This window comes from Hyla sarda, chromosome 6 (genome assembly GCF_029499605.1).
Source record: "Hyla sarda isolate aHylSar1 chromosome 6, aHylSar1.hap1, whole genome shotgun sequence".
Classification (NCBI taxonomy): domain Eukaryota; kingdom Metazoa; phylum Chordata; class Amphibia; order Anura; family Hylidae; genus Hyla; species Hyla sarda.
Genome location: NC_079194.1, coordinates 290,081,901 through 290,108,439, shown reverse-complemented (window position 1 = coordinate 290,108,439; position 26,539 = coordinate 290,081,901). Strand labels below are relative to the sequence as shown.

General features: G+C 44.9%; 1 protein-coding gene across 4 annotated transcripts in view; it reads right to left on the bottom strand.

Moving 5' to 3' along the window:
- Window positions 1–23,447: 23,447 nt before the first annotated feature.
- The window catches only part of LOC130277234 (golgin subfamily B member 1-like), a 108,421-nt gene continuing 105,329 nt past the window's right edge, over window positions 23,448–26,539 (bottom strand). For all 4 annotated transcript variants that reach the window (XM_056527694.1, XM_056527695.1, XM_056527696.1 and 1 more), the window contains exons 27-29: window positions 26,481–26,539; window positions 25,330–25,441; window positions 23,448–24,278 (exon numbers count right to left, since the gene is read on the bottom strand). The exon at window positions 26,481–26,539 is cut by the window's right edge and continues 76 nt beyond it. In XM_056527694.1, coding sequence (XP_056383669.1) covers window positions 24,120–24,278; window positions 25,330–25,441; window positions 26,481–26,539 — 330 coding nt within the window. In that variant the 3' untranslated portion in view covers window positions 23,448–24,119. The remainder of the gene's footprint in view (window positions 24,279–25,329; window positions 25,442–26,480) is intronic.

Sequence of the window (26,539 nt, the reverse complement as noted above, 5' to 3'; positions counted from 1 at the left end):
CAGGGGTGTCCAGCACCATGTCTGAACGATCCTGAACCATGGTTGCCATGACAACCCCGTCCTATTAACAACACAATTGCCTATATACTAAATAAAAGTGTGGTGAGGGTGCAATGAGGGCAATAGAGTCCGCCAGATAGGACAGCAAGGGTACAGGGGTGCAACTCCTGTACTGGGCCACCACAAAAGTCTCTTTAACCCTAGGTTATTATTTTTGTAAGTCACCGTAAAAACTAGATCTTCATTTGTTGGCGATAAGAGGCTCGGCCGCTTTAACTCTGTCATTCGGGTAATAGTCTGATCTGTTCCAGGTATATACCCCGGAGGCTGCGGTCGCATCTGATCCTATTTCTTTCACTCCGCAGGACTGGAGATTTAATGAAGCTTGAAATTAAGATAATCGATCCCTGCGCTAAACAGAAACTTGTTACAGATGAAAATAGAAAAACACCTTATCTGTGAGGCACAAAGACAACACAACATCCAATAAAGACGACATATGAGCCACAGTATAAAGAAGCCATATTATTTCCATTGAATTATTTCATTGATAACAATTGAAGAGGGTCATCATTTTTTTTTTGTACAAAAACTTTTTACACTCTCTATCTGTCCCAAGTTTTTTTGCGAACGTCCAAACAATTCGCTGATCATGGATCCGCCATTTCTCTGCTGTGGTTCATGAACAATATTTAGATCAGGGGTGGGGAACATCCGTCTCAAGGGCCATATAAGGCCCCCAACATTTTTTATTTTTTTTGGCCCGCCAGTGGTCCCCTAATGGAGTACCACAAGAACCCAGTTTCCTCTAGGAACTTTAATTTCAGGAAAAGTCACTAGATGCTGGGAAAGTCACCTTCTCCGGGATGCGCACAATAAGTGACGCCATCGAGTTCATCCTGGAGATAGAGACACTTCCGGGGAGTCCTACCTACAAGGGGCAAGGTACCTACAAGGGGTCCTACATACAGGGGGCAAACTATCTATAGTGGTGTTCTACATACAGGGGGAAAACTACCTACAGGGGGTTCTACCTACAGGGTGGTCCTATACACGGGGGCAAACTACCTACATGGAGTCCTACCTACAGGGTGGTCCTATAAATAGGAGGCAAGCTAGCTACATGGGGGTCCTATATACAGGGGAAAAACTACCTGCAGGGGTGCTACTTACAGGGAAAAAGCTACAAAAAGCATCTTTCTTTATCCCTTAAGGGAGGGCCCTACATACTGGGGGCAAACTACCTACAAAGGGCAAGCTACCTACAGGGAAATCCTATATACAGGGGGCAAACCATCTACAGGGGGCAAACCCTTAATAGGGTCCTTCCTACAGGAGGCCAGTTATTTACAGGGCAAGCTACCTATAGTGGGGAGGGGGTGTGCTTTGGGGGGGGGGGGGGACAAACTACCTGCAGGGGCAGGGGAATGAATGGCGAGTCAGATGCATGTGTGTTTTTGTCTGCAATGCGGAGCCCTACAATTAGTAGAAGTAAACAACATGCAACTTTTTTTTTTTTTTACTGCGGAGCGAGCAACTTTTGTACAGGTGCGGGTCACCTATGAACAGCAGATCCTGTTGCCAATTAACCCCACAGCAGAAGGCGCCATTGATGGAACTAGAGATTTTTTCTATCATTGTCGTCCGTACTGATAATTGCCTGTGCCTGTTAATGGATGCCATATGCGAAGTACATAGTAATTAGTCCTGTTAATTCACATACAAGCATGGTCAATTGGTAGATACAGTGCCTTGCAAAAGTATTCACCCACCTTGACTTTTTTTGTATTTTGGTACATTACAGCCTTAAGTTCAGTGTTTTGTTCATCTGAATTTGATGTGATGAATCAGAAGACAATAGTCTAAGTTAGTGAAGGGAAATGAGAAAAATATATAAATAATACTATTGTTTAGAAATAGAAAACAGAAAAATGGCATGTGCGTATGTTTTCTGGTCTGGTCTGATGAGACTAAAATTGAACTTTTCGTCCATCAAAGAAAAATCTATGATCACGTCACATCACCCAAAGAACACCATTCCCACAGTGAAACATGGTGGTGGCAGCATCATGCTGTGGGGACTGGGAAACTGTTCAGAGCTGAGGAAAATATTGTGTGACGGATCCATCTGCTGGTTAACCTCTTGGCCCCAATTAGAACGTTGTAATTAACCACAGACACCTTTACATTCCATTCGTACGGGTGGTCGTTCGCCGACCACGAGGTGGCAGCCGTTTTTGGGACCCGAGGATAAATCAGCAGTGTTCGGTGCAAATCCTATGGAACTAAAAACGGACCCTTTATCTACTGAACACCGCTGGAAGCTGCCGCCCGCCTTCTATTTCGTCATTTATATATTTTAATGTGTTTTCTTATTGTATTCTGAAATGGCAATTGTCTCTATCCTAGGAGATAATTGGATTTCTTCCCAGTTGTCTCCGGGATAGAGAAGAAGGAGGTATTGGTAAAGTGGGAAGGGCTTATGTTGAAGCCACTGCGATTGGCTACTGTCCACTATGTTTTACAGTCTTCCATCAGGTCCCCTAGGGGAGTGTCCACCTGGTGGAGACCAGCATAAATACCGGGCAGGTAGCCCCATTAAATTCATTCCTGTTTGACCGTCAAGACGGAGCAGGTCTCGTTTGTGGGGGGGGGGGAATTACTATTCCAGCGCTTTTGTTATCTCTAGCTATGGAAGGAGTTCAACTGATTTGCTGATCGGGAGCGGCCGCGTTTGTATCCTCCGGTCGGGAGTTGGACGGTTGGCTGGAACCAACCTGCGTTCCTGGAGAAGGGTATAATTCCAAGCGGCGGCTTCCTCTACCTGTCGGGGAGTGTCGTAACAGATGGATGGTGCTAAATGCAGGGATATTCCTGAGCAAAACCTATACCACTCTGTGCATGATTTGAGGCTAGGATGGAGGTTCACCTTCCAGTAGGACAATGACCCCAAACACACTGCTAAAGCAACACTTGAGTGTTTTAAGGGGAAATGTGTTAATGTGTTGGAATGGCCGAGTCAAAGCACAGATCTCAATCCAATCGAAAATCTGTGGTCAGACTTAAAGATTACTGTTCACAAGCACAAACCATCCAACTTGAAGGAGCTGGAGCAGTTCGGCAAGGAGGAATGGGCAAAAATCCCAGTGGTAAGATGTGGCAAGCTCACAGAGACTTATTCAACGCCACTTGGAGCTGTGATTGCCGCAAAAGGTGGCTCTACAAAGTATTGCCTTTAGGGGGTGAATAGTTATGCACATGACTGTGGTAGCGGAGTTTGATGAGGGCAGATGTTGTTAATATATAGGGCAAATACTATGTGCCAGGGATGTGCTTATATAAAACTTAGCTTTTAATTTATCAAAAATGCAAAAAAAAAAATGTTTTGTGTTTAGTGATGTATAAATGATATTTGTTAGATCACTAGTATCATTGGTCTACACTGGCCTCTGCAGGGCCCAGCCAGTCCAGTGCAACCAATCACCCTAGGCGGCACATGCACACCACAAGGTGATAATAGTTTTAAACCACAACGCGTTTCTACCTGCTGGTACTGAGCAGGTGTCCTCAGGAGGTATAGAAAGTGATCATGTAAATAATTTGCTAGAGGATTGTTATATCCCTACTAGCTCCACAATTACAGCTAAAAGAAAATTCTAGCTCAATGATCAGACCGCTATCATGATAGACAATAATACCACATAAGTTGACATGGGTGCCTGTAAAAAAGAATATTTCTTCTATCCCTACAGTATTTGCTCATTCGGAGCTTATACAGCTTAGGAACCTGTGGGGAGAAATAATATAGGCTTTCCCTAGTAGTCACACGTGGTATATAGTTGCAGTTTGGGGCAATCTGCCTCCGTGATCTCCACGGTTAGTTGTAAGCAGAGTGCTTAGACGCGTCCCCGCTCTCCGCTGGGTGCCGGAAGTGTCCGGACACTCTCACCTGATGCGGTGAGATGTGGCGTCTGTCTGCGGCAGATGTTGTTACCCTAGGGCCAGATGGCATTAACCCCTTGTATTGGTGACGCCATGGCGTGGTTTAGCCAAAAACCTCCCGAAGATATACCACTGGATCCTGGGCTAGGCACGGGGGCAATAAAGACTCTGACGTCAAGTTATGGACAATGGTAGCTTTACTGAGGATAGACAGTTGGTAAAGTCTATACAGTTCAGCCAGGGCCCACGGAGGTGACCAGTGACTCAGAGACCTTAAGGGCTTGCTGGGACTTGTAGTAGGACTGGACAATTGAATGCAGACCACGCTGACTTGACAGATGATAGGGACTGACTTGACTTGACTCATAAAGCTGTGACTTTATCTTACTTGACTTGATGGCGGCTGCAGGACTGGACTTTGAAGTCTCCAACACTCTGGACACACACACTAGGCGACTGCACTGGACCTCAGCAGAAAGAGAGAGAGAGAAGCTCCAAGAGAGAAGCTCCACTCAGGGCCTATATGGGGGAGACTAGCAGGGAGCCCATAGGTCATCCCCTCTTGGGATCACCTGGTCACTGGTACCCCCTGGGTAACAATCACATGGTATAACTCTTAAAGATGCAACACATTTTATAAAACAATACACTGCTAAACATATGTACAGGGGGAAACAGGTGCAAGGGGCCCTGGGGACACTGAAGGAGGCTGCCTGACAGGACAGCAAGGGTACAGGGTAACATTTCCCATACTGGGCCACCCCATGACTTTTTCTGTTATTTTGTCCTATTTGTTGTTTGATTCACAATAAATAAAACAAAAAACATCTTCAAAGTTGTGGTATGTTCTGTACATTAAATGATCAAAATCTTCAAACAATCCATGGTAATTCCTGGTTGTGAAGCACCAAAATACGAAAAAAAATCAAGGGGGGTGAATACTTTTGAAGGCGCTGTAGATTCATCACCATGACGATTATGGAAGAATCCTTAAAGGTATGAAAGACTGGCCTTAGAATACTCAATGTTTGTGTATGTAGTGATGCCTATCGGACAATTTTCTCTAATCTGTGCCTCACCAGCTGTTGTAAAACTACAAATTATACAAAAATTTTTACTTAAGAGTTAATATAGGACATGTTGTTAGTCACTAGTTTTTGACTCGAGGTCTACCTGGCAGTAGATATAATACCCTTGAGTTGTGTCAAATGTAGCATGGAACTAAACCAAGGAACAAAGTCTAAGGAATCTCTGGTATTCACCCTCTTAAAGGATCTGGGCTATCTGCAGGGAACCCCCAGGTCACTACCCCCAGAGTAGTCTTCGATAGTAACAGCTGATATATCCAGGCACACTACCGTAAGAGTAGGAAATACATTGTTGATCAAGAAGAAGGTCAAGGCAGGTAGTTTGGTCAATTCAGTGGGAAATCGAGATCAAGGCAGCTGGAGTTCCTGCAACACAAGAAATGTGTAGTAGGTCATTAGAGTCAGGGTACGTTCACACTACAGAATTTCTGATTTAAGATCTGCACTTCACCCAAAGAATGAAGACTTTCTTTCAGCAGACATCTGAGCGAACCGCTTTACTGTTAAAGCGCAACGGTCATGAGTTTTAACCCCCATAAACCAGCCCCAGCTTGACAAAGTTGTTAGAAATAACAGTTGAATCGTACCTTTTGCTGCTTTCTAGCAGCTTTAATGATGCTTAAAATGCTTTAAACGATAGTCAGCAACAGTCGGATAGGCGTGGCTATTCCCGCAGCCGCCACACCCATCCCCTGTATGTCAGTGCTGGGGACGCTGTGTGATTGGTCCACAGGTCCCAGCACCGAGAGCCCTTAGTGATGCGGGAAGCCATCACTTACAGTAAGCACTAGCACTCTTTCTGCTAGTACTTGCTCCCTATAGCCCAATGCGTGGTGTAATGCTGTAGCGGAATGATCTGGCCGCTCGCATTGCATCACAGCAGTAGATGAGACCGGGCGGCCAGATCATTCCGCTACAGCATTACGCCGCGCATTGGGCTATAGGGAGCAAGTACTAGCAGAAAGAGAGCTAGTGGTTACTGTAAGTGCTGGCTGCCCGCATCACCGGAGTGCATAGATGAACGGGCGCCGTTTATTCTTCTACAGTACAGTACAGTTATAAGGGCTCTCGGTGCTGGGACCTGTGGACCAATCACACAGCGTCCCCAGCACTGACATACAGGGGATAGGCGTGGCGGCTGCGGGAATAGCCACGCCTATCCGACTGTTGCTGACTATCGTTAAAAGCATTTTTAGCATCATTAAAGCTGCTAGAAAGCAGCAAAAGGTACGATTCAACTGTTATTTCTAACAACTTTGTCAAGCTGGGGCTGGTTTATGGGGGTTAAAACTCATGACAGTTGCGCTTTAATGGTGACGGTGCAGGTTCGTGCGGTCCTACCATCAATGGATTTCTGAGACGACTAATGCACTTGGAATATCCGGGCAGATAGTCAACATACCCTAAGAGGCTTGGTCAGGAATGAAGAATGCCGAGCATTGGTAAATGGAGATGAGCAAACTAAACTCGTAGACACCTGAGTGTGGACAGAACATTGCTAAAAGTTTGGTTCAGCCAGAACTCAAACTTCAGGTGGTTCGGTTTGGCAGAACCTGCTAAAATAACATCAGCCTCATGGCAGAAAGAAGGAGGAAGGATCACATGACCTCAGAAAATTCCATAAGCAGCTTTCAAACAGCTCTCCCAGCCAATCAGGAGGCAGTATAGGGGTGATGTCAAAGTCACTACAAAAGCCTATATACATAAAATCAGCAGTCATTTTAGAGGTAGCAGGTGTTATAATGCTGCTGGTTGGCAACCACCAGCGTACTATTTCATATGGCTCTCACCTGCATCAGACGACCTTCTCTGTGCCATGTCTCTGCTGTGCACACTAACCTTCTTTCTCTGGACTCTCTCCTGCTGCATCGGTCTTTGCTACCGGAGAGAGGAGCTGTGTGCAAGCACTGACTGAGACTTATAATGCCAGTGGGCAACCACTCTCTATTGGATCCTCCTCCAATTCCTGCCTGGCACCACCTATAAGAGAGCACTTCTCCCTTCATGTGTTGCTTGAGCAATAGTGTGGTTTGCCATAGTAAAGGTGTTTGTTCCTATGCTGTACAGTAGGTCAGATCCTACATCTGACCATAGCCTTTTTTCTGACTCTGCCTCAAGCCTTGGTACCTGTCTGCTTCTCCAGTGTATGACCCAGGTTGTCGACCTCGTCTGTGTATGCTAGGAAGCTCATCCGATCTGGCTGCACCTGAGCTACTCAGCTCTGCTTAAACACCAAGTCAGCTCTACTTCATCTACACATATTCCATCTAGCAACAGCTCGCCCCATCTGCCTGTATCCCTGGTGCTTGGCATCAGGGTGTTCGGGCCTGCTTGGTCAGATGCCACTTAACCGGGACAACTCTTGTAGCAGCAACCTGGTGTCTCTTTCCTTAGGAAAAGTCCAGCTTCTGCATCCTGGAGTATAATAAATGGTGAAAACTAAGTTTGGCCCAAAGCCAAACCAGTAGGTGGCACAGCCGCACCAGTTGGGGCATAATAGGTGATAGGTCAAAATCTCTGTGATGGACACTAAGGGCTGATAACACAGAAAGGAGTAGGAGCACACAAATATAATAAGCGTAGTGAAGCAGCAGAGAGCTGGGTGTGGGCTGCATGGGGTCATGACATCACACCCACGCCCCCTCGTGCCATCTATGGGCACACCCCCTCAATGGCCTCAATGCAAGTCTATGGGAGTGGCCTTGACGTCACACAGAATGCCGGGGCTGCACCGAGATCACGATGGCGGGACCCCTGCAATCATACATCATATCTCCTATCCTTTGGATAGGGTTATAAGATGTATAAAGCTGGAATACCCCTTTAATGCATTTGCACAAATCATCCTGGTAGCATCCATGTAGATATATATACAGTAGGTTCAGTTATTCTCTTACTACTCAAGCTTATTCTGTACATAATGACTTTATTTACACTTCCAAAGAGAGATGCCCATGAGCGAGCCTTGGCCTGTAATTTCAACAAGACGTCTTCATGGAACATAAAAATATATGCAATTCTATGAATATTACCAAATCAAATAAAGCTTCTGTGTAGGAGTGTGTCTGAAGGCCCCTCACTCGCTGGATTCATTTAATACATAAATAATGATTGGGAAGGCAGAATGGCAGGATAAATAGGAAAAAAATAAAATGAATGAAAGTGGCCTTGACTAGTTATAATCACATTTGAAGTTATGGTGCATAATAAAAGCAAAAAAATATAATAAAAATAAAATAAAGAAGGGGCCTGATCCCCTATTAGTTCTTCCTTCCAGGGTTGAACCATTTAAAAATAGCTGCCTGTCACTTTGCTCATTTTACACAAAACTGCTCAGTGAATATTTCTGTACATGTATGGGTTGATCTGTTGGTAAGATTTATAAAGTCAACAATACCAAGGCTGTTCGTGACGCCAAAAATAGGGTTGTGTATATTGTCTGTATTGTAGGTGAAGGATGTGGGTTGTAGACAGTATCACATGGCTGGATCGGTGCAACCCTGTATCATTATGAAGAATTCCCACAACCACTACTTCAATGAAGCTGTAATCCTTACACCCCAGGAAATAAGACCTCAAAAGCCAGGGTTTCTGAAAAACAACTTGGTACTTTACTTTCTCTCTGAGACACTTCAATACAATGCAAATACTTTGGTAACAATACAGAAATGTTGTACACTACTTTACAATGTACATCTAAAGAAGTGTAGTCACTGGAGAAAGGAGAAAGTAGTATCTAGTCACCGGTCGCTGTCCTTAAAGGGGTATTCCAGTAAAAAAAAACAAAAAAAAATGTTTTCATATCAACTGGCTTTAGGTGTTAAACAGATTTGTAAATTAAATTTGTACATCTATTAAAAAAATCTTAATCCTACCAGTACTTATCAGCTGCTGAAGTTGTGTAGTTAATTTCTGTCTGACAAGAGTGCTCTCTGCTGACACCTCTGTCAGTCTCAGGAACTGTCCAGAGCAGGAGCAAATCCCCATAGCAAACCTCTCCTGCTCTGGACAGTTCCCATGACAGACAGCGGTGTCAGCAGAGAGCACTGTTGTCAAACAGAAAATAACAACTCAACTTCAGCAGCTGATAAGTACTGGAAGGATTAAGATTTTTTAATAGAAGCCATTTACAAATCTGTTTAACTTTCTGGAGCCAGTTGACATGAGAAAAAAAAGTAGTTTTTTTACTGGAATATCACTTTAAGATATTTGTGTGTTGTACACAGACTTGTAAATTTGTGGATATTTACTTGAGTTGTTCTTGTACTTGTAGTTCTATTTTGGTGCTGCACCAACTGGAGTACTATTTATCTGAGCTAACTGAGAAGGATCTCCACAGGGGGTGTTCCATGATGAATTTGTGCTAGGATCCCTTTCCACTTATTGGACTTTGCTGAGACACGACTCTGCTGGTGTATCATCCAGAAGGTGTTCCCCCGTCATTTCTATCGGTCGCTGACTAGATAATGCACCTAATTATTTATTGCAATGTATTCTTCAGAATTTGTCTCCCCTCAATGCTTGTCTTTGCAGCTGAACTGCTAGGCAGATGTACTTGGAAAAGGCAGGACTAAGAATGCTGGGGCCTCTAGGTAAAGGTGTACCTGACTCAGGGGCGGTTTAAGGGTGCATTCCCACTTGGCGTATATGTAGCGTATTTCACGCTGCGCAAAATTTACGGCAGCAGCGGGAAATACGCTGCGTATTCCTTGCTCACTATACACACAGGGCTTTCCGGCGGCATCCCTATGTGTGTAGTGAGTTTTGGAGGCGGAGCCGCGCGTCAGTCATGCCGACACACAGTCCCGCCTCCAAAACTCACTACACACATAGGGCTGCCGCCGGAAAGCCCTGTGTATAGTGAGCAAGGAATACGCAGCGTATACGCCAGGTGGGAACGCACCCTTAGGCTTAGTGTGGCCCTAGGCAAAATCAAAAGAGGGGCCCCAAAAGTCGTAACAGTGCACTAACCAGATTTGCAAATTTTTGGTCACTTTAAATACCATAAAAAATATCTAAAAAGCAATTGAAAAGTCCTATCAAAACAAAAATGGTACCGATTAAAACCACAAATCACAGCGCAAAAAATGTCATACATCCCCATATACAGAAAAATAAGAGTTATAGGGATCAGAATAGTACAATTTTGTATTTTTGTATAGTTCCCCCACATTAGGTTGGCTGTATAGTCCCACCCACATTTGGTTGACAGTATAGTTCCCCCACATTAGGTTGGCTGTATAGTCCCCCCACATTAGGTTGGCAGTATAGTTCCCCCACATTAGGTTGGCAGTATAGTTCCCCCACATTAGGTTGTAGTTCCCCCACATTAGGTTGGCTGTATAGTTCCCCAACATTAGGTTGGCTGTATAGTTCCCCCACAATAGGTTGGCTGTATAGTTCCCCCCACATTAGGTTGTAGTTCCCCCACATTAGGTTGGCTGTATAGTTCCCCCACATTAGGTTGCCAGTATAGCTTCCCAAGATTAGGTTAGCAGTATAGTTCCTCCACATTAGGTTGTAGTTCCCCCACATTAGGTTGGCTGTATAGTTCCCCCCACATTAGGTTGTAGTTCCCCCACATTAGGTTGGCTGTATAGTTCCCCCACATTAGGTTGAATTTCTGATCTGAGGAAGGGAGGGCTCCTCCCGAAACGTGTTATCACATGTTTTTTATTTTTCTAGTAGGAATAAACAGTTCTGCTGAGAACCTTTGTACAATTACATGGTCCATTTGCATCCTTACCTGGAAGTCTGCAGCGGTCGCAGCGGCATTCTACAAGGGTTCTTTTCCTCCAGTTACTTCTTATCAACTGACTGAGGTGAGTCAAGCAGAAATACTGTATATGTTCAGCACGTACAGGATAAAAGGGAAAGTTGTGTGGTGGCCCAGTATGGGATGGTGTTTCCTCGTACTCTCCTGCCCTGTCAGGCAGTGTCCCCAGGGCCCCCTGCAGTTGTTTCCCCCATGTAAATATGTGGTGTATTATATTATGCGTTGTAACTTTAACAAATGTACCATGTGATTGTTACCCAGGAAGTACTAGTGACCAGCTGACCCAAAAAGTGATCTATGGGCTCCCTGCTGGTCTCTCCCATATAAACCCTGGGTGGAGCTTCTCTCTCTTGTTCCTGAGGTCCAGTGCAGTCAAGTCGTCTTAGTGTGTGTCCAGAACATTGGAGGTATGGTGGGCCACGGGGGTGTGAAGTGAGGTATATTGGGGCAGATGTTGTAGCCCAGGGGCAGATGGTGTTAACCCCTAAATGTTCGTGATGCCAGGGCGTGGATTTACAGAGAACCACCCGAACTGTAGCACCGTGATAAGTGTTTAATTGCGGGGGGCCGACCGCTGGGACACCCCCCCCCCCCCCGATCTCCCTAAGGGGGTGCCGCCATTAGCGTCGTTGGCTGTCCGGGCATGCTGGGAGTTGAAGTTTTGCCACATCTGGAGGGCCACAGTTTGCGACCGCTGCTTTAGAGCCACGCAAAGGGATTTACAAGAGCAAAGAGCAGGAACAATCTCAGCCCCGCTCCGGTCTAATGAAGCATAATGAGCGATCACGTTTTCTAATGTCTACAGGTGTTGCGCTATATTTAAACAAAGAGGACAATTCGGTCAGGGAGGAATATTTGCGAGTAGCGTTCAGGTAGAAGGCTGTGTGCTGCATGCTGGGTTCATTATAATGGAGATATAAATAGCAAGGTGGCTGGATGCGATTTACCGTAACCATACTTGATACGATGCGCACTCTATTGTGTTCTACATAGACTTAAAGGGGTACTCTGGTGCAGGGCCGGCATTAGGGGGGGGGGGGGCAACCCAGGCAATTACCTAGGGCCCCCATCCCCCAGGGGGCCCCCTGCCGGCTGCTCAGTAGGGGGGGGGGGCAACTGTATTAAAGTGTCCGCAGCGCTGGCTGCTTGTTAAAGATAAGCAACCCGCCGCGGTCACTTTAAAACGGCGAGTTTGCGGGCTGTGTAAATAATATGACGAGTGACGTGTCCTGCCGGGTCCTCTATGTGGCGTCAGGGACGTCACTCCTCATTTCCTGCAGCGCCGGTGTAGTGAAAAAAACTGTGTCGTGAAGCGTTCTGTGTCCAGCTGCAGGAAATGAGGAGTAACGTCCCTGACGCAGCATAGAGGACCCGGCAGGAGACGTCACTCGTCATATTATCCCCACAGCCCACAAGACCCGCCACATTACCTGAGCCTGCGGAGCGCGGCCAGGTAAGCAATTGGGAAAAATAGAAAAAGTGTGGGGGGGGGGGGGAGGGGAACAGGGGAACTATACTGCCAACCTAATGTGGGGGAACATACTGCCTACCTAATGTGGGGGAACATACTGCCAACCTAATGTGGGGGAACATACTGCCAACCTAATGTGGGGGAACATACTGCCAACCTAATGTGGGGGAACATACTGCCAACTTAATGTGGGGGAACTATACTGTCTACCTAATGTGGGGGAACTATACTGTCTACCTAATGTGGGGGGACTATACTGCCTACCTAATGTGGGGGGACTATACTGCCAACCTAATGTGGGGGAACTACAACCTAATGTGGGGGAACTATACTGCCAACCTAATGTGGGGGAACTACAATCTAATGTGGGGGGGAGGGAACTATACTACCAACCTAATATGGGGGAACTATACTGCCAACCTAATTAGGGGGAACTGCAACCTAAAGTTGGGGAACTATACTGCCAACCTAATGTGGGGGATCTATATTGCCAACCTAATGTGGGGGAACTATACTGTCTAACTAATGTGGGGGGAACATACTGCCAACTTAATGTGGGGGAACTACACTGCAAACCTAATGTGGGGGAACTATACTGCCACCCTAATGTGGGGGGGGAACTATACTACCAACCTAATGTGGGGGGGAACTATACTGCCTATCTAATGTGGGGGGAACTATACTGCACCTAATGTGGGGGAACTATACTGCCTATCTAATGTGGGGGAACTATACTCAGTATAGTTCCCCCACATTAGATAGGCAGTATAGTTCCCCCACATTAGGTTGGCAGTATAGTATACTGCCAACCTAATGTGGGGGAACTATACTGCCAACCTAATGTGGGGGGGAACTATACTGCCAACCTAATGTGGGGGGGAACTATACTGCCAACCTAATGTGGGGGGGAACTATACTGCCAACCTAATGTGGGGGGGAACTATACTGCCAACCTAATGTGGGGGGGAACTATACTGCCAACCTAATGTGGGGGGGAACTATACTGCCAACCTAATGTGGGGGAACTATACAAAAATATAAAACTCTTTTATTTTTCTGTATATGGGGATGTGTGAGGGTAATTTTTTGAGCGATGATTTGTAGCTTTTATCGGTACCATTTTTGTTTTGATGGGACTTTTCAATTGCTTTTTTAGATATTTTTTATGGTATTTGAAGTGACCAAAAATGTGCAAATCTGGTTAGTGCACTAGTATGACTTTTGGGGCCCCTCTTTTGATTTTGCCTAGGGCCACGCTAGGCCTAAAACCGGCCCTGCGCTGGTGGAAAACAAACGTTTTCAAATCAATCAGTGCCAGAAAGTAAAACAGATATGTAAATTATTATTATTATTATAATTAAAAATTCTTAATCCTTCCAGTACTTATCAGCTGCTGTATGCTCCAGAAGAAGTTGTATGGTTCTTTCTAGTCTGACCACAGTGCTCTCTGCTGACACCTCTGTAGCGCTGTATTGAGGGGGTGTTTCGGCCGCCGCTTCGTGCTGTGGGCAACACGCGCTCTCTGGCCAGCAAGTCGGGGCCCCGTAGGATAGGGGATACGTTTTTCAGGAATGGACTACTCCTTTAAAGGGGTATTCCAGGAAAAAAAACTTTTTTTTATATATCAACTGGCTCCAGCAAGCAAGTAGTAGTAGTCCCGGCTGTGGGAGTCTATAGGCAGAGGTGCTATGGCCATACATGTGGGATGTTATAACGGGTCTTAACGGATGTAGCTCTCAGACTCCTCCTCTCCAGCTCTATCAGTATATTGCTGCAGCTCTCTCTCCATGGGATTAGAATGTATAATAATTACATAGAAACATAAAATGTGTTGGCAGATAAGAACCATTTGGCCCATCTAGTCTGCCCAATATTCTGAATACTAGCAATATTCCTTGTCCCCAACTTATATGAAGGATAGCCTTATCCTTCACTCTATTTTAAGCTACCTCTTCTGCAGGAAGGCTATTGCATGCATCCACTACTCTCTCTGTAAATAAATACTTCCTCATATTACCTCCCCTCCAGCTCTATCTGTATACCTCTACTATCTCTATGGGAACAGGATATATAGTAGTTATAGACCGCCTCTTCCAGCTCTATCTATGTACCTCTGCTGCTACCTTTATGGAATCATAATATATCCTGATCCCATAGACATAGCAGCAGCTGTATACAGATGGAGCTGAAGGGGAGGTGTATAACTACTATAATATTACCTGATCCCATAGAGATAGCAGCAGCAGTATACAGATAGAGCTGGAGGGGGGGGGGATATGACCACTATATATTTAAATCCCGTGGAGATTGCAGCTGTGTACAGATACAACTGGAGAAGTCTGAGAGCAAGTAGGATTGATCTGATAGGTGATGATGTCATCCTGTAGTTCACAGGAAGTCAGCTGACCCAGGATTGACCACTTCCTCTCCCACATTAAACAATATGGTTTTCTGTGAGTCAGACTAGTGATCACATGGTCCAGTTTCCATAATAAAACGTATGGATGCAGCTGTCCTGGAATATAACAAATGGCGCTGTGTGACTAGTGATGGTGAGTGTACATGATATGAGCAAAAATCAAAAACCTGGAGTGCTTCCTTAAAGTATAGCAGGTCAAGTATAGTATATTAGGTCGAGTTCACTGTATACAGGTTTATTTGGCTCCCATTGAACTCCATTATAAATATGTTTACAGTAAGTGCCTGAGCTCCCCCTACTGGTGGCTACAGGCAGACAGAATATTATCCTTTATGAACCTTAGATACAAACACATTTCATAATGGTGCCAAGGGTCTCAGATTCCAAATAACCAGTATAGCTCTAACTAATGTTTTTACACAAAAGAAGCAGAGCAACAACTACTGAATAGAATACAGTGGTCCCTCAAGTTACAATATTAATTGGTTCCAGGACGACCATTGTATGTTGAAACCAGAACTCTATGGAAACCTGGTAATTGGTTCTAAAGACACCAAAATGTCATCCAAAAATAGGAAAAAGTGAAAATTGAAGAAAAATAAGTAGATAACTAATACAGATAAAGCAAATCCTTACATATAAAATTAAGAAAGATCTGCTGGGAGCTGTAAATCACTGTCTATGTCAGTGTTTCCCAAGCAGGGAGCCTCCAGCTGTTGCAAAACTACAACTCCCAGCATGCCCGGACAGCCTTTGGCTGTCCGGGCATGCTGGGAGTTGTTGTTTTGCAACAGCTGGGGGCACCCTGCTTGGGAAACACAGGTCTATGTTGAGGACAGGATTACAGATGAGCGAATTTACAGTAAATTCGATTCGTCACAAACTTCTCGGCTCGGCAGTTGATGACTTATCCTGCATAAATTAGTTCAGCTTTCCGGTGCTCCGGTGGGCTGGAAAAGGGTGGATACAGTCCTAGGAAAGACTCTCCTAGGATTGTATCCACCTTTTCCAGCCCACCGGAGCACCTGAAAGCTGAACTAATTTATGCAGGATAAGTCATCACCTGCCGAGCCGAGAAGTTCGTGACGAATCGAATTTACTGTAAATTCGCTCATCTCTCGACAGGATCTTCTTCGGGGTCCTGTACAGTACACAGTGTCCTAAAAAAGTAACATGGAGCCGCCCTCACCTGGTGTCCAAAGGAGCAGCTAACCCTGGTACAGGTAAAGAGTACAGAACATGTAATACCTTCCTGTACTGTAGGGGGCGCTACCAGACACCAGTCAGTGCATACACTTCAGTAATACAGGTAAAGAGTACAGAACATGTAATACCTCCCTGTACAGTAGGGGGCGCTATCAGACACCAGTCAGTGCATACACTTCAGTAATACAGGTAAAGTGTTCAGAACATGTAATACCTCCCTGTACTGTAGGGGACGCTACCAGACACCTGTCAGTGCATACACTTCAGTAATACAGGTAAAGAGTACAGAACATGTAATACCTCCCTATACTGTAGGAGGCGCTACCAGACATCAGTCAGTGCATACACTTCAGTAATACAGGTAAAGAGTACAGAATATGTAATACCTCCCTGTACTGTAGGGGGCGCTACCAGATATCAGTCAGTGCATGCACTTCAGTAATACAGGGGTTTTACCAGTAAAATGCCCATTCTGATTGGTCGGTTCTTCCAGCCATTGACACGTCTCACAGATCTGGACTGTCTGTACATTGTATGTTGAGTCTGGTTTCAAGTTACAATGGTCCAGAAAAGACCATTGTATGTTGAAACTATTGTATGTTGAGGCCATTTTAAGTTGAGGGATCACTGTACTTTATTAATTAATCATCTTTAAATTGACAGGGAAAAGGGGGTATTAAAACAATATATGAGCAGTGTTACTTACTCCTGTACATCAAAGTAACATGAACATATAAAGTGCATGGGGGGAGATAAAAAAATAGATATGAGATGCAACGTCAACACAGTAATGGAATGCACTGAAAGACCGGGACTGGCGTCCTACTACTGTCTAAGGTGCAATTTCACTCAATACTACATGTCCCATTACATAACATCACGCAAGAATGTAATACAACTCACCCATATGGTGCACTGACACTGCCTGCCCCAACGTACGTTTCGTCTGACTTGACTTCATCATGGGATGCGCTGTTAACTGCTGTCCTCTCCACTATTTATGTGATGCTGTGCTTGACGCGAACGCCACTCGTCATTGCACGTGTGTCAAAACGGTGCATGCGCCGGGTTCCGGAACGGCCACTTCCGCATCCCCCGCCGCGTCACCAGCGCCGAGCCCAGAACCTGGAAGACATCACTTCCGGCCCTGCGCATGATGACGCCTTTATGAACCTTACAGTAAACTTCCTGACGTGGTGATTCAGGCTTCTCATTTACATAGGACTGCTTCTTGTTCATGACTCTGGCTGCCACACATCTTTACTTGTAAATACAAATCATACATTTTAATGCTGGAATATGAAAGTGACTTAAAGAATACATGAATGAAGAAGTCCTCCTGAAGCCATGCAGCTGCTTTTAATGTAATCTGCTGCATACATTTTCTGTGATTCCACCCGACGAACCTAAAAGCTCAACTAGTGATAAAATATTGCGTGCTCGGTGCTCCATAATGTTATTGGCAAAAAAACAATATTACAGATGAGGTAAATGTGAATAAAGTATGGATTAAATGGGAGCCCCCAATACCTCCCGCTATTTGCACTTATAGGCTACCCTTCAACACCATGTAGAACAAATAATGATGGTGGGACCCTCAGACCAGTTCACATCATCTGCTGGAAGAAAGAACTATGGTTTACCCTCCGCTATTGCCGCATGCAGGGTAAGACTGGGTTACCAAAGCCCAGAAATGTAACTTAAAGGGGTATTCCGGCCATATACATCTTATCCCCTATCCAAAGGATAGAGGATAAGATGTATGATCTCAGGGGTCCCGACGCTGGGACCCCCGCGATCTGTGCTGGGCGCTGCCTCTGAGACAGACGTGACTTCGTGGCCACGCCCTCTCCATTCATGTCTATGGGAGGGGGCGTGACAGTGTTTGTTTAGAACGCTGGGTGCGGGCAGCCGTGGTCGTCATGTCACAGCTATGCCCCTCGTGACGTCACACCACGCCCCCTCAATGCAAGTCTATGGGAGGGGTCGTGGTGGCCGTGAGTGGTAGTTTTGCAACAGATTGAGGCACCCTGGTTGGGAGACACTGCTCTATACCCCTGACCAACATTAGAATTCCGCTTTACGTTTTGTGTTTTTCTGGTATTGTTTGGGTAGACAGAGGCCTGATGCCCCTCGATGAGTTAAAACACATAGGGGGGAGATTTATCAAAACCTGTGCAGAGGAAAAGTTGCCCATAGCAACCAATCAGATCACTACTTTCACTTTTAACAAGGCCTCTGTAAAATGAAAGAAGCGATCTGATTGGTTGCTATGGGTAACAGGCCAACTCTTCCTCTGCACAGGTTTTGATAAATCTCCCCCATAGACTGTTGGCAAAATCCTCATTTGACTTATTTCATGCGGCAGCTTCTATTCTGCATCTGTCTCAGCCCTCCAGGCTCCAGCCATTACCCATCATGACAATTTGCCTCCTTACATACACTCCAAAAATCTACCTCATCCCGCCCGCCCGCCATGTGAGACAATAAATGGAGGCATTACAGGATCCACAGGACGCTGTATGTTCCTCCGATATCTCCGGTGTATATTTTGTAAATCTGCACGTCGTCTTCTTTCAACCAGATGGGAAGTCAGAGGTGACTTTCCGACTAAAGAGACACCATAATTATATGCTCAGCGGCACCAATGTAACGGCAAAGCGGAGAGAAGGGGCGTCTCAATCTCGAGTTGTCTCCCTGACGGTGCGGAGGGTGTCAATTATCATGCAAATAGACAGATATCCTGTGGCCCCAAGAAGAAGGGGTTGTCTTCCAAAGGTGGGTAGACAAGGCGGGGGAGCTTCGGTGGCTGTAATACCGCCACATTTTTTCACGTCCAGATTAAAGCTACGAGGTCTGCAGCCCCAGCTATTTAAAGGGGTACTCCACTGCTCCAGCGTTTGTAAAATTTTGTTCCGAACGCCGGATGTGGGCGTCGTGACGTCACAGCCACCCCCCTCGTGATGACACGCCCCCTCAATGCAACTAAATGTTCGAACACTGGGGCAGTGGAGTACCCCTTTAAGCAAATTGATGCTAGAGCATAATAGAATTCTATGGTGCTTTAAAGGGTAAAACAAGTACTGAACTTCTTATCCCCTATCCACAAGATAGGGGAAAAGTTTCCAATTGCAGGGGGTCCGACTGTTGGGACCCCATGATCTCCTGCCTGTCGCCCTGGCTCTCCTCATGCACGGTGTCGACCGCCACCAGAAACGTATCCACAGCTCTCCCATAGAGATGCATGGAGGGGGCATGTCGACCACCACTTCGTGTGGTCGCTACATGCATGAGGAGAGCCGGGGCGCCGGGCAGAAGATCATGGGGGGTCATAACGCTCGGACCCCCCCCACAAACAGACGAGGCGTTCAGTACCAGAATTCCCCTTTAACTTCATTTTAATTATGGGACTTGGGAACGATCCCACATTCATTTTATGGGATTAAAACAGATTTGAATATTAGAAAAGGAGGGTAACCCGCAAAAATATTTATAAAAAATTTAAGATAAAACTGTTGGGGGGAGTGATAGGTCTGAATGAGCACAGCGATCTCAGTGCACACTTCATTGTTTTTCTCATGATTGTGTATTCAGATTTTTACCTTTTTTGTATATGATTTGTCTTTGTGATAATAAAGCTTGTTGACTACTATAAATAAGGGGGAGGGGTTAATGTGAAGGATACGCCATGATGAAGCCGCCATTGTAGTGAAACGTTGCCTGATGTCCTTATCTGCTTTAAAGGGGTATTCCAGTTAAAAGGTATTTTTTTTCTTCATATCAACTGGCTCCAGAAACAGATTTGTAAATTACTTCTATAAAAAAATCTTAATCCTTCCAGTACTTATCAGCTGCTGAAGTTCAGTTGTTTTTTTTTTTTCTGTCCAACAACAGTGACACCTCTGTCTGTGTCAGGAACTGTCCATAGTAAGAGCAAATCCCCATAGCAGACCTATCCTGCTCTGGACAGTTCCTGAGACAGACAGAGGTGTCAGCAGAGAGCACTGTGGTCAGTCTGAAAATAACTACACAACTTCAGCAGCTGATAAGTACTGGAAGGATTAAGATTTTTTTAATCAAAGTAATTTACAAATCTGTTTAACTTTCTGGAGCCAGTTGACTGGAGCTGAGATCCCATCTGACCACTCGAATGAGCAGGAGGAAGCCCTCATCTAGCGCTTCTCTCCAAGTCTCTATGCAGAAGAAAGACTTCTATAGAAGTCTATGGAGCTAAACTTGTGAGAAATGTGGCACATTCTAAGGCAGTGTTTCCCAACCAGGGTGTCTTCAGCTGTTGCAAAACAACAACTCCCAGCATGCCCGGACAGCCAAAGGCTGTCCAGGCATGCTTAGAGTTGTAGTTTCGCAACAGCCGGAGGCACCCTGGTTGGGAAACACTGTTCTAGGGGCCCTCGCACATAACATAACTGGTGCCAGAAAGTTAAACAGATTTGTAAATTACTTAGATCAAAAAAATCTTAATCCTTCCATTACTTATCAGCTGCTGCACACGACATAACTGGTGCTAGAAAGTTAAACAGACTTGTAAGTTACTTATACTAAAAAAATCTTAATCCTTCCAGTACTTATCAGCTGCTGTATGTTCCACAGGAAGTTCTTTTCTTTTTGAATTTCCTTTCTGTCCAACCACAGTTACTGGAAATTAGTCCGTATGCAGCAGCAGCCGCCACCGATATCTATCGCCGCTATGACCGTATTATCAGCATTGCAGTCCACGTGGAATTCCGCTGAAAGAATGCCGAATTCCTTTGTGTGCTTGGGGCCTTAGATTTTTAACAATGAAAGCGTAAGACAGTTTTAGTGTATCTTCCCTATGTCTCATACACATGGGCATATTCAAGCTCCATACAACCTCAGATATGAGACCCCTATAAGTTTATGGGGTCTGTTGTTCTCCAATTCCATATGGAGGGGTGCAGGTACAATTGTGGTCCATAGAAGTACAATAGGCCAATACATGGACTCCGGAGCTTGGTAAATCCACTATGCTGTACAAAGACCTCAATAACTGATGAACTGACTGGATCATAAAAGAAGACACAACGATTCAGTATTGCATTCATTTATTGCACTTGAAAGCTTCCCTTCCACACACCAAGAAGCGGAGAACAATCCTAAATAGTCCAAACTGATAAAATAGCATCTCTATAGAAAAGAACCCCAATTTACAGCAATTCAAGTCTTGATTCTCAATAGATCATCTGGGAGCAGCAGGTTATATACAGTATGAACTTTCTTTGTCTTCTTTTAGCAAATATATCTTATATAATTTTATTTTACATGACGACCAAAATATACAGTATAGGTTACAAGTAGCAGTGATGGAGGTCTATATATATATATTTGTACACAACAGCGGCCAGTGCAGGTTCAACAGCAGCAATATAATGAGGGTGAGCATAGGAGATTATGGAGTACTTACTGCAATGCCCTTCTGTGCAAGTCACCCTGTATATACAAGTCAGTAGTGTCAGATTCCGCAGTGTGGGATTTTAAAATAACAGGACAGGAAATAGTTTTACACTGTAATATCAAACGCAGCTCCTCAGGGGCGGGGCATAGATTTACTTTATTGTTCTTTTATTCCCTGTGTTATGCACCACCCCGATTGTTGTGCAGTTTACTGAGAGTGCTCCTCTTAGGGAGTTGTATGAGACCATTAATATAAAAAAAAATAATAATAATAATAATTAAATAAATAAGTGACTTTTTTTCTACCAAAAACACTCCGCCCTCATCCATATGCCCTGTCTAGTATTGCGCCTGCCTAATACGATCACAGACCAACAAGTCAATCGCCTCTCATTAAAAGGACCAGTTACATGGCCTAATTGTCCGGAGTGAAGGGCTGCATTGACAAACGCTCTATTTGGCGGTTTACTTCAATTACTCTCGGCGGCACATTTCCCGTTTACACAGGATTTTTTGTGCAGTGTTAGGCCATGTTCACACGCATGTTCATTCTGCCGGAATTTACTGCACATTGTATTCAATGGGTTTTTGCCATCCCATTCAGACAGCGAAAGTTTGCATTCCGCAAAAAAACCCAAGTACATCATTTTGCGGAATTGTAGGCAGAATTCCATTGAACTCAATAGAGCTTGAATTTTGGCAGAATTCTGCCGCAATTTCGTTCAGCAAGCTTTGTTGAACAGAATTTGAGCCGAATTGCGTAAATTGCATCTGGTGAACATAGCCTTAAAGGGGTACTCCAGTGGAATTTTTTTTTCTTTAAATCAACTGGTGCCAGAAAGTTAAACAGATTTGTAAATGACTTCTATTAAATAATCTTAATCCGTCCAGTACTTATCAGCTGCTGTATGCTCCAGAGGAAGTTTTTTTTCTTTTAGAATTTCTTTTCTGTCTGACCACAATGCTCTCTGCTGACACCTCTGTCCATGTCAGGAACTGTCCAGAGTAGAAGCAAATCCCCATAGCAAACCTATCTCCTGCTCTGGACAATTCCTGAATTTCCTTTCTGTCTGCCCACAGTGCTCTCTGCTGACACCTCGTCAGCAGAGAGCACTGTGGGCAGACAGAAAGGAAATTCAAAAGAAAAGAACTTCCTCTGGAGCATACAGCAGCTGATAAGTACTGGAAGGATTAAGATTTTTAAATAGAAGTCATTTACAAATCTGTTTAACTTTATGGCACCAGTTGATTTAAAAAATAAAAATAAAATTCCATTTAATTTAATTTAATTTAAAAAAATTCTGATTAAAAAAAATAATAATTCCACTGGAGTACCCCTTTTAAAGGGGTTATCCAGCTATTAAAAACGTATCCCCTATCCACAGGACAGGGCCTGACTCTCCCGGTGAACCATCCGACCCCCAACTTCTAAGACATACTCCTCTTGGCAGTGACAGCCCACTCAGCCAATCACCGACTAAGGCGGGACACCATTGTGGCCGATGATTGGCAGAGTAGCCCGTCAATGCTTAGGCAAGTACGTCTCAGAAGGTGGGGGGCTTGAATGTTCAAGCAAGGAGAGTTGGGTCCTGTTCTGGGGATAGGGGATACCCTTTTTAATAGCTGAAAAAGCCATTTAAAGATGCGATCAGCCGACGAATGAGCGTTTGCTTCTTCGGCAGCCTCCATGTAAAAGGACCTGGCTGGGCTGCAATACCAGACATAGCCAACAGGTGAGAGTGGCGCTGTTTCTGGGGGAAATTAGACCCATTAACAGTTTTCCTGTGAGCAGTCATTTTGATACGGTTTCCTGGATCCCTGCCCAAGTGATATTCATCTTGGTGACTTATTATTATTATTTTATTATACATTCAATACATATATACTCCTGACTAGAGATGAGCGAACTTACAGTAAATTCGATTCGTCACGAACTTCTCGACTCGGCAGTTGATGACTTATCCTGCGTAAATGAGTTCAGCTTTCAGGTGCTCCGGTGGGCTGGAAAAGGTGGATACAGTCCTAGGAAAGAGTCTCCTAGGACTGTATCCACCTTTTCCAGCCCACCGGAAAGCTGAACTAATTTATGCAGGAAAAGACATCAACTGCCGAGCCGAGAAGTTCGTGACGAATCGAATTTACTGTAAGTTTGCTCATCTATACTCCTGACAGATCCAAGATGCTCGGGCAACACCCAACTGTGCTTTCATAGTTTATGCCAGTGTTTCCTAACCAGTCCGCCTCCAGCTGCTGCAAAACTACAACTCCCAGCATGCCCGGACAGCCTTCGGCTGTCCGGGCATGCTGAGAGTTGTAGTTTTGAAACAGCTGGAGGCACACTGGTTGGGAAACACTGGTTTAGGATCGCCATAATTTAGCTGTATCTTTCCAGTCTCAGTAGTAGGATTCCTAAATGACTGTACATAGATTTACGACTCTAAGGGCGGCATGAATGGGAGGTTTCGGCCATTATTCATCTCCGGTGGGCTGGTCTGTACGTACCATTATATATACTATATCTATGGTCCGGTTTTCAAGACCGGAGGACCTCACTTTACGACTGCTGTACAGTAACGCCCTACCGTCTGGCCTCTTCCACCTCTCATCAGTTCCCGATGTCCATACAATGCTTCCACGTTGCCCATGGCTCCGGCCATTTACAAGGTGTCCATTTGCCGATTCTTCTTTGCTTCCCGTTTTTCTCTTTTTTTTTTTCTCTCTCCAAACAAAGTATTTTAAGAGTTAACAGAAAAAAAGTACATCTGCGCAGAGACGTCTCCTGTGCTATAGCGCTCCGGTCAGGCACATTAAGATGAGGACGTGAAGTCCTAACAGGTAGGTGAGGAACAGGTAGCGAGATTTCGATCGGGTGGTCAGCAGCTTCGAGCAGTAAAGACTCCGACCGTGCAGCCACCTCCGTACGGCCACATTACAGCTCTTGATCTAGATTAGAAAAGAAAAGGGGATTGTTTGGTATGGAGTGATTGTTTATCAGGGGGGGTTTCACCAAGCAGGGTGGTCCTTGGATACAAAGGGGCCCATTTTTGTTAGTGCTAATGGCTTTGCTACTAGGTGTTGAGACCTTTATAGGAACTGCAATGTTTTGCAACAGCTGGAGGCACCCCGCTTGGCAAACACAACGTTAGACAGACACTTGGGCTGCTGTAAACACCAGAGGAAGTTGTGTAGGAAGAGGCTTGCTATGGGGATTTGCTCCTGCTCTGGACAGTTCCTGACACGGACAGAGGTGTCAGCAGAGAGCACTGTGGTCAGACTGGAAAGAACTACACAACTTCCTCTGGAGTATACAGCAGCTGATAACTACTGGAAGGATTAAGATTATTAATCAGTTGATTTGAAAACTCTTTTTTTTTTTTTTTTTTACCCTTTTTACCAGTAGATCAGTTGTTTCCCAACCAAGGTGCCTCCAGCTGCTGCAAAACTACAACTCCCAGCATGCCGGGAGTCGTAGTTTTGCTACAGCTTGAGGCGCCCTGCTTGGCAAACACAGCGTTAGACAGACACTTGAGCTGCTGTATGGTCCAGAGGAAGTTGTGTAGTTCTTTCCAGTCTGACCACAGTGCTCTCTGCTGACACCTCTGTCCGTGTCAGGAACTGTCCAGAGCAGGAGAGGTTTGCTATGGGGATTTGCTCCTGCTCAGGACAGTTCCTGACACGGACAGAGGTGTCAGCAGAGAGCACTGTGGTCAGACTGGAAAGAACAACACAACTTCCTCTGGAGTATACAGCAGCTGATAAGTACTGGAAGGATTAAGATTATTAAATAGAAGTAATTTGATGCCAGAAAGTTATACAGATTTGCAGTTGATTTGAAAACTCTTTTTTTTACCCTTTTAACCAGTAGATCAGTTGTTTCCCAACCAAGGTGAATCCAGCTGATGCAAAACTACAACTCCCAGCATGCTGGGAGTTGTAGTTTTGCAACAGCTGGAGGCACCCTGCTTGGCAAACACAGCGTTAGACAGACACTTACCGTTCGCAGAGCGACATTCTGAGTAGGATCAATAATTAAGGCTTCCCGCTCGTCGTCTGACTCCATCTGGAGAGAGAACTCGTAGTCCCCGGAAGATGACTTTGTTTCGAGCCTAAAAAAAAAAAAATGACAGACACAACATATCTGTGAACCATGACGCCTCTGCCAGTTTTGGGATAATTAAGTTGCATTTGCAAACACAGGCAGATAGGAAATTCAGAAAGACAGAGCAGAACCTATAAGGGGGCCAAAAAAGATCAGCAAATGTGATTTTGGTAGACTAGATCCTGTGCCCACGCCATCACCTGCGGGTGCCAGATATATTATGCCGCCAACACCCTGACGCAAAGCTGGTCATACACATTAGATCTGTCCAAATTCGGCAGAGCTTTCCAACTGTAATATGTATGAGGAACTCGTGAATCTCCCCCGACAGCAGATGTTGGGGGGAGAGAAGGATGGGGCATGTTCAATTTTGGAGAGATGGATTGGGCCCGTCCTATTTTGGGGAGAAGAATGGGGCATGGTCAATTTTGGAAAGAAGGATCGGGCATATTCCATTTTGGAGAAAAGGACGGGGCATGTTCCATTTTGCAGAGAAGGATGGGGCATGTTCCATTTTGGAGAGAAGGATGGGGCCCGTCCTATTTTGGGGAGAAGAATGGGGCATGGTCAATTTTGGAGAGAAGGACGGGGCATGTATAATTTTGGAGAGAAGGACGGGGCATGTATAATTTTGGAGAGAAGGACGGGGCATGTATAATTTTGGAGAGAAGGACGGGGCATGTATAATTTTGGAGAGAAGGACGGGGCATGTATAATTTTGGAGAGAAGGACGGGGCATGTATAATTTTGGAGAGAAGGATGGTAAATTTTGGAGTGAAGGATGGGGCTTGAAAAAGGCTGAAACGTTGCATTTATGTAACATGGATGGGTAAATCAAATCACTATTATTGCACCTATAAGGAGTGCCGCATTCCTACCTCTGGATATAATATACATTCATACACATATCCCGATTTATATATAAATACATACAGACATCTAACAAAAAAAAAAACAAGCCCTATAAACCTAGGTTGACAGAAGAAAAAAAAAAAAGACAAAAAGAAGGGGGAAAAAAAGATCAGATAAAACAAAGGAAGTCAAACCTCTTATTGTGTTGTTCTGTGAGCTGCAGCGCCTCCTCCGCAGCCTCCCTCTGGGCCTT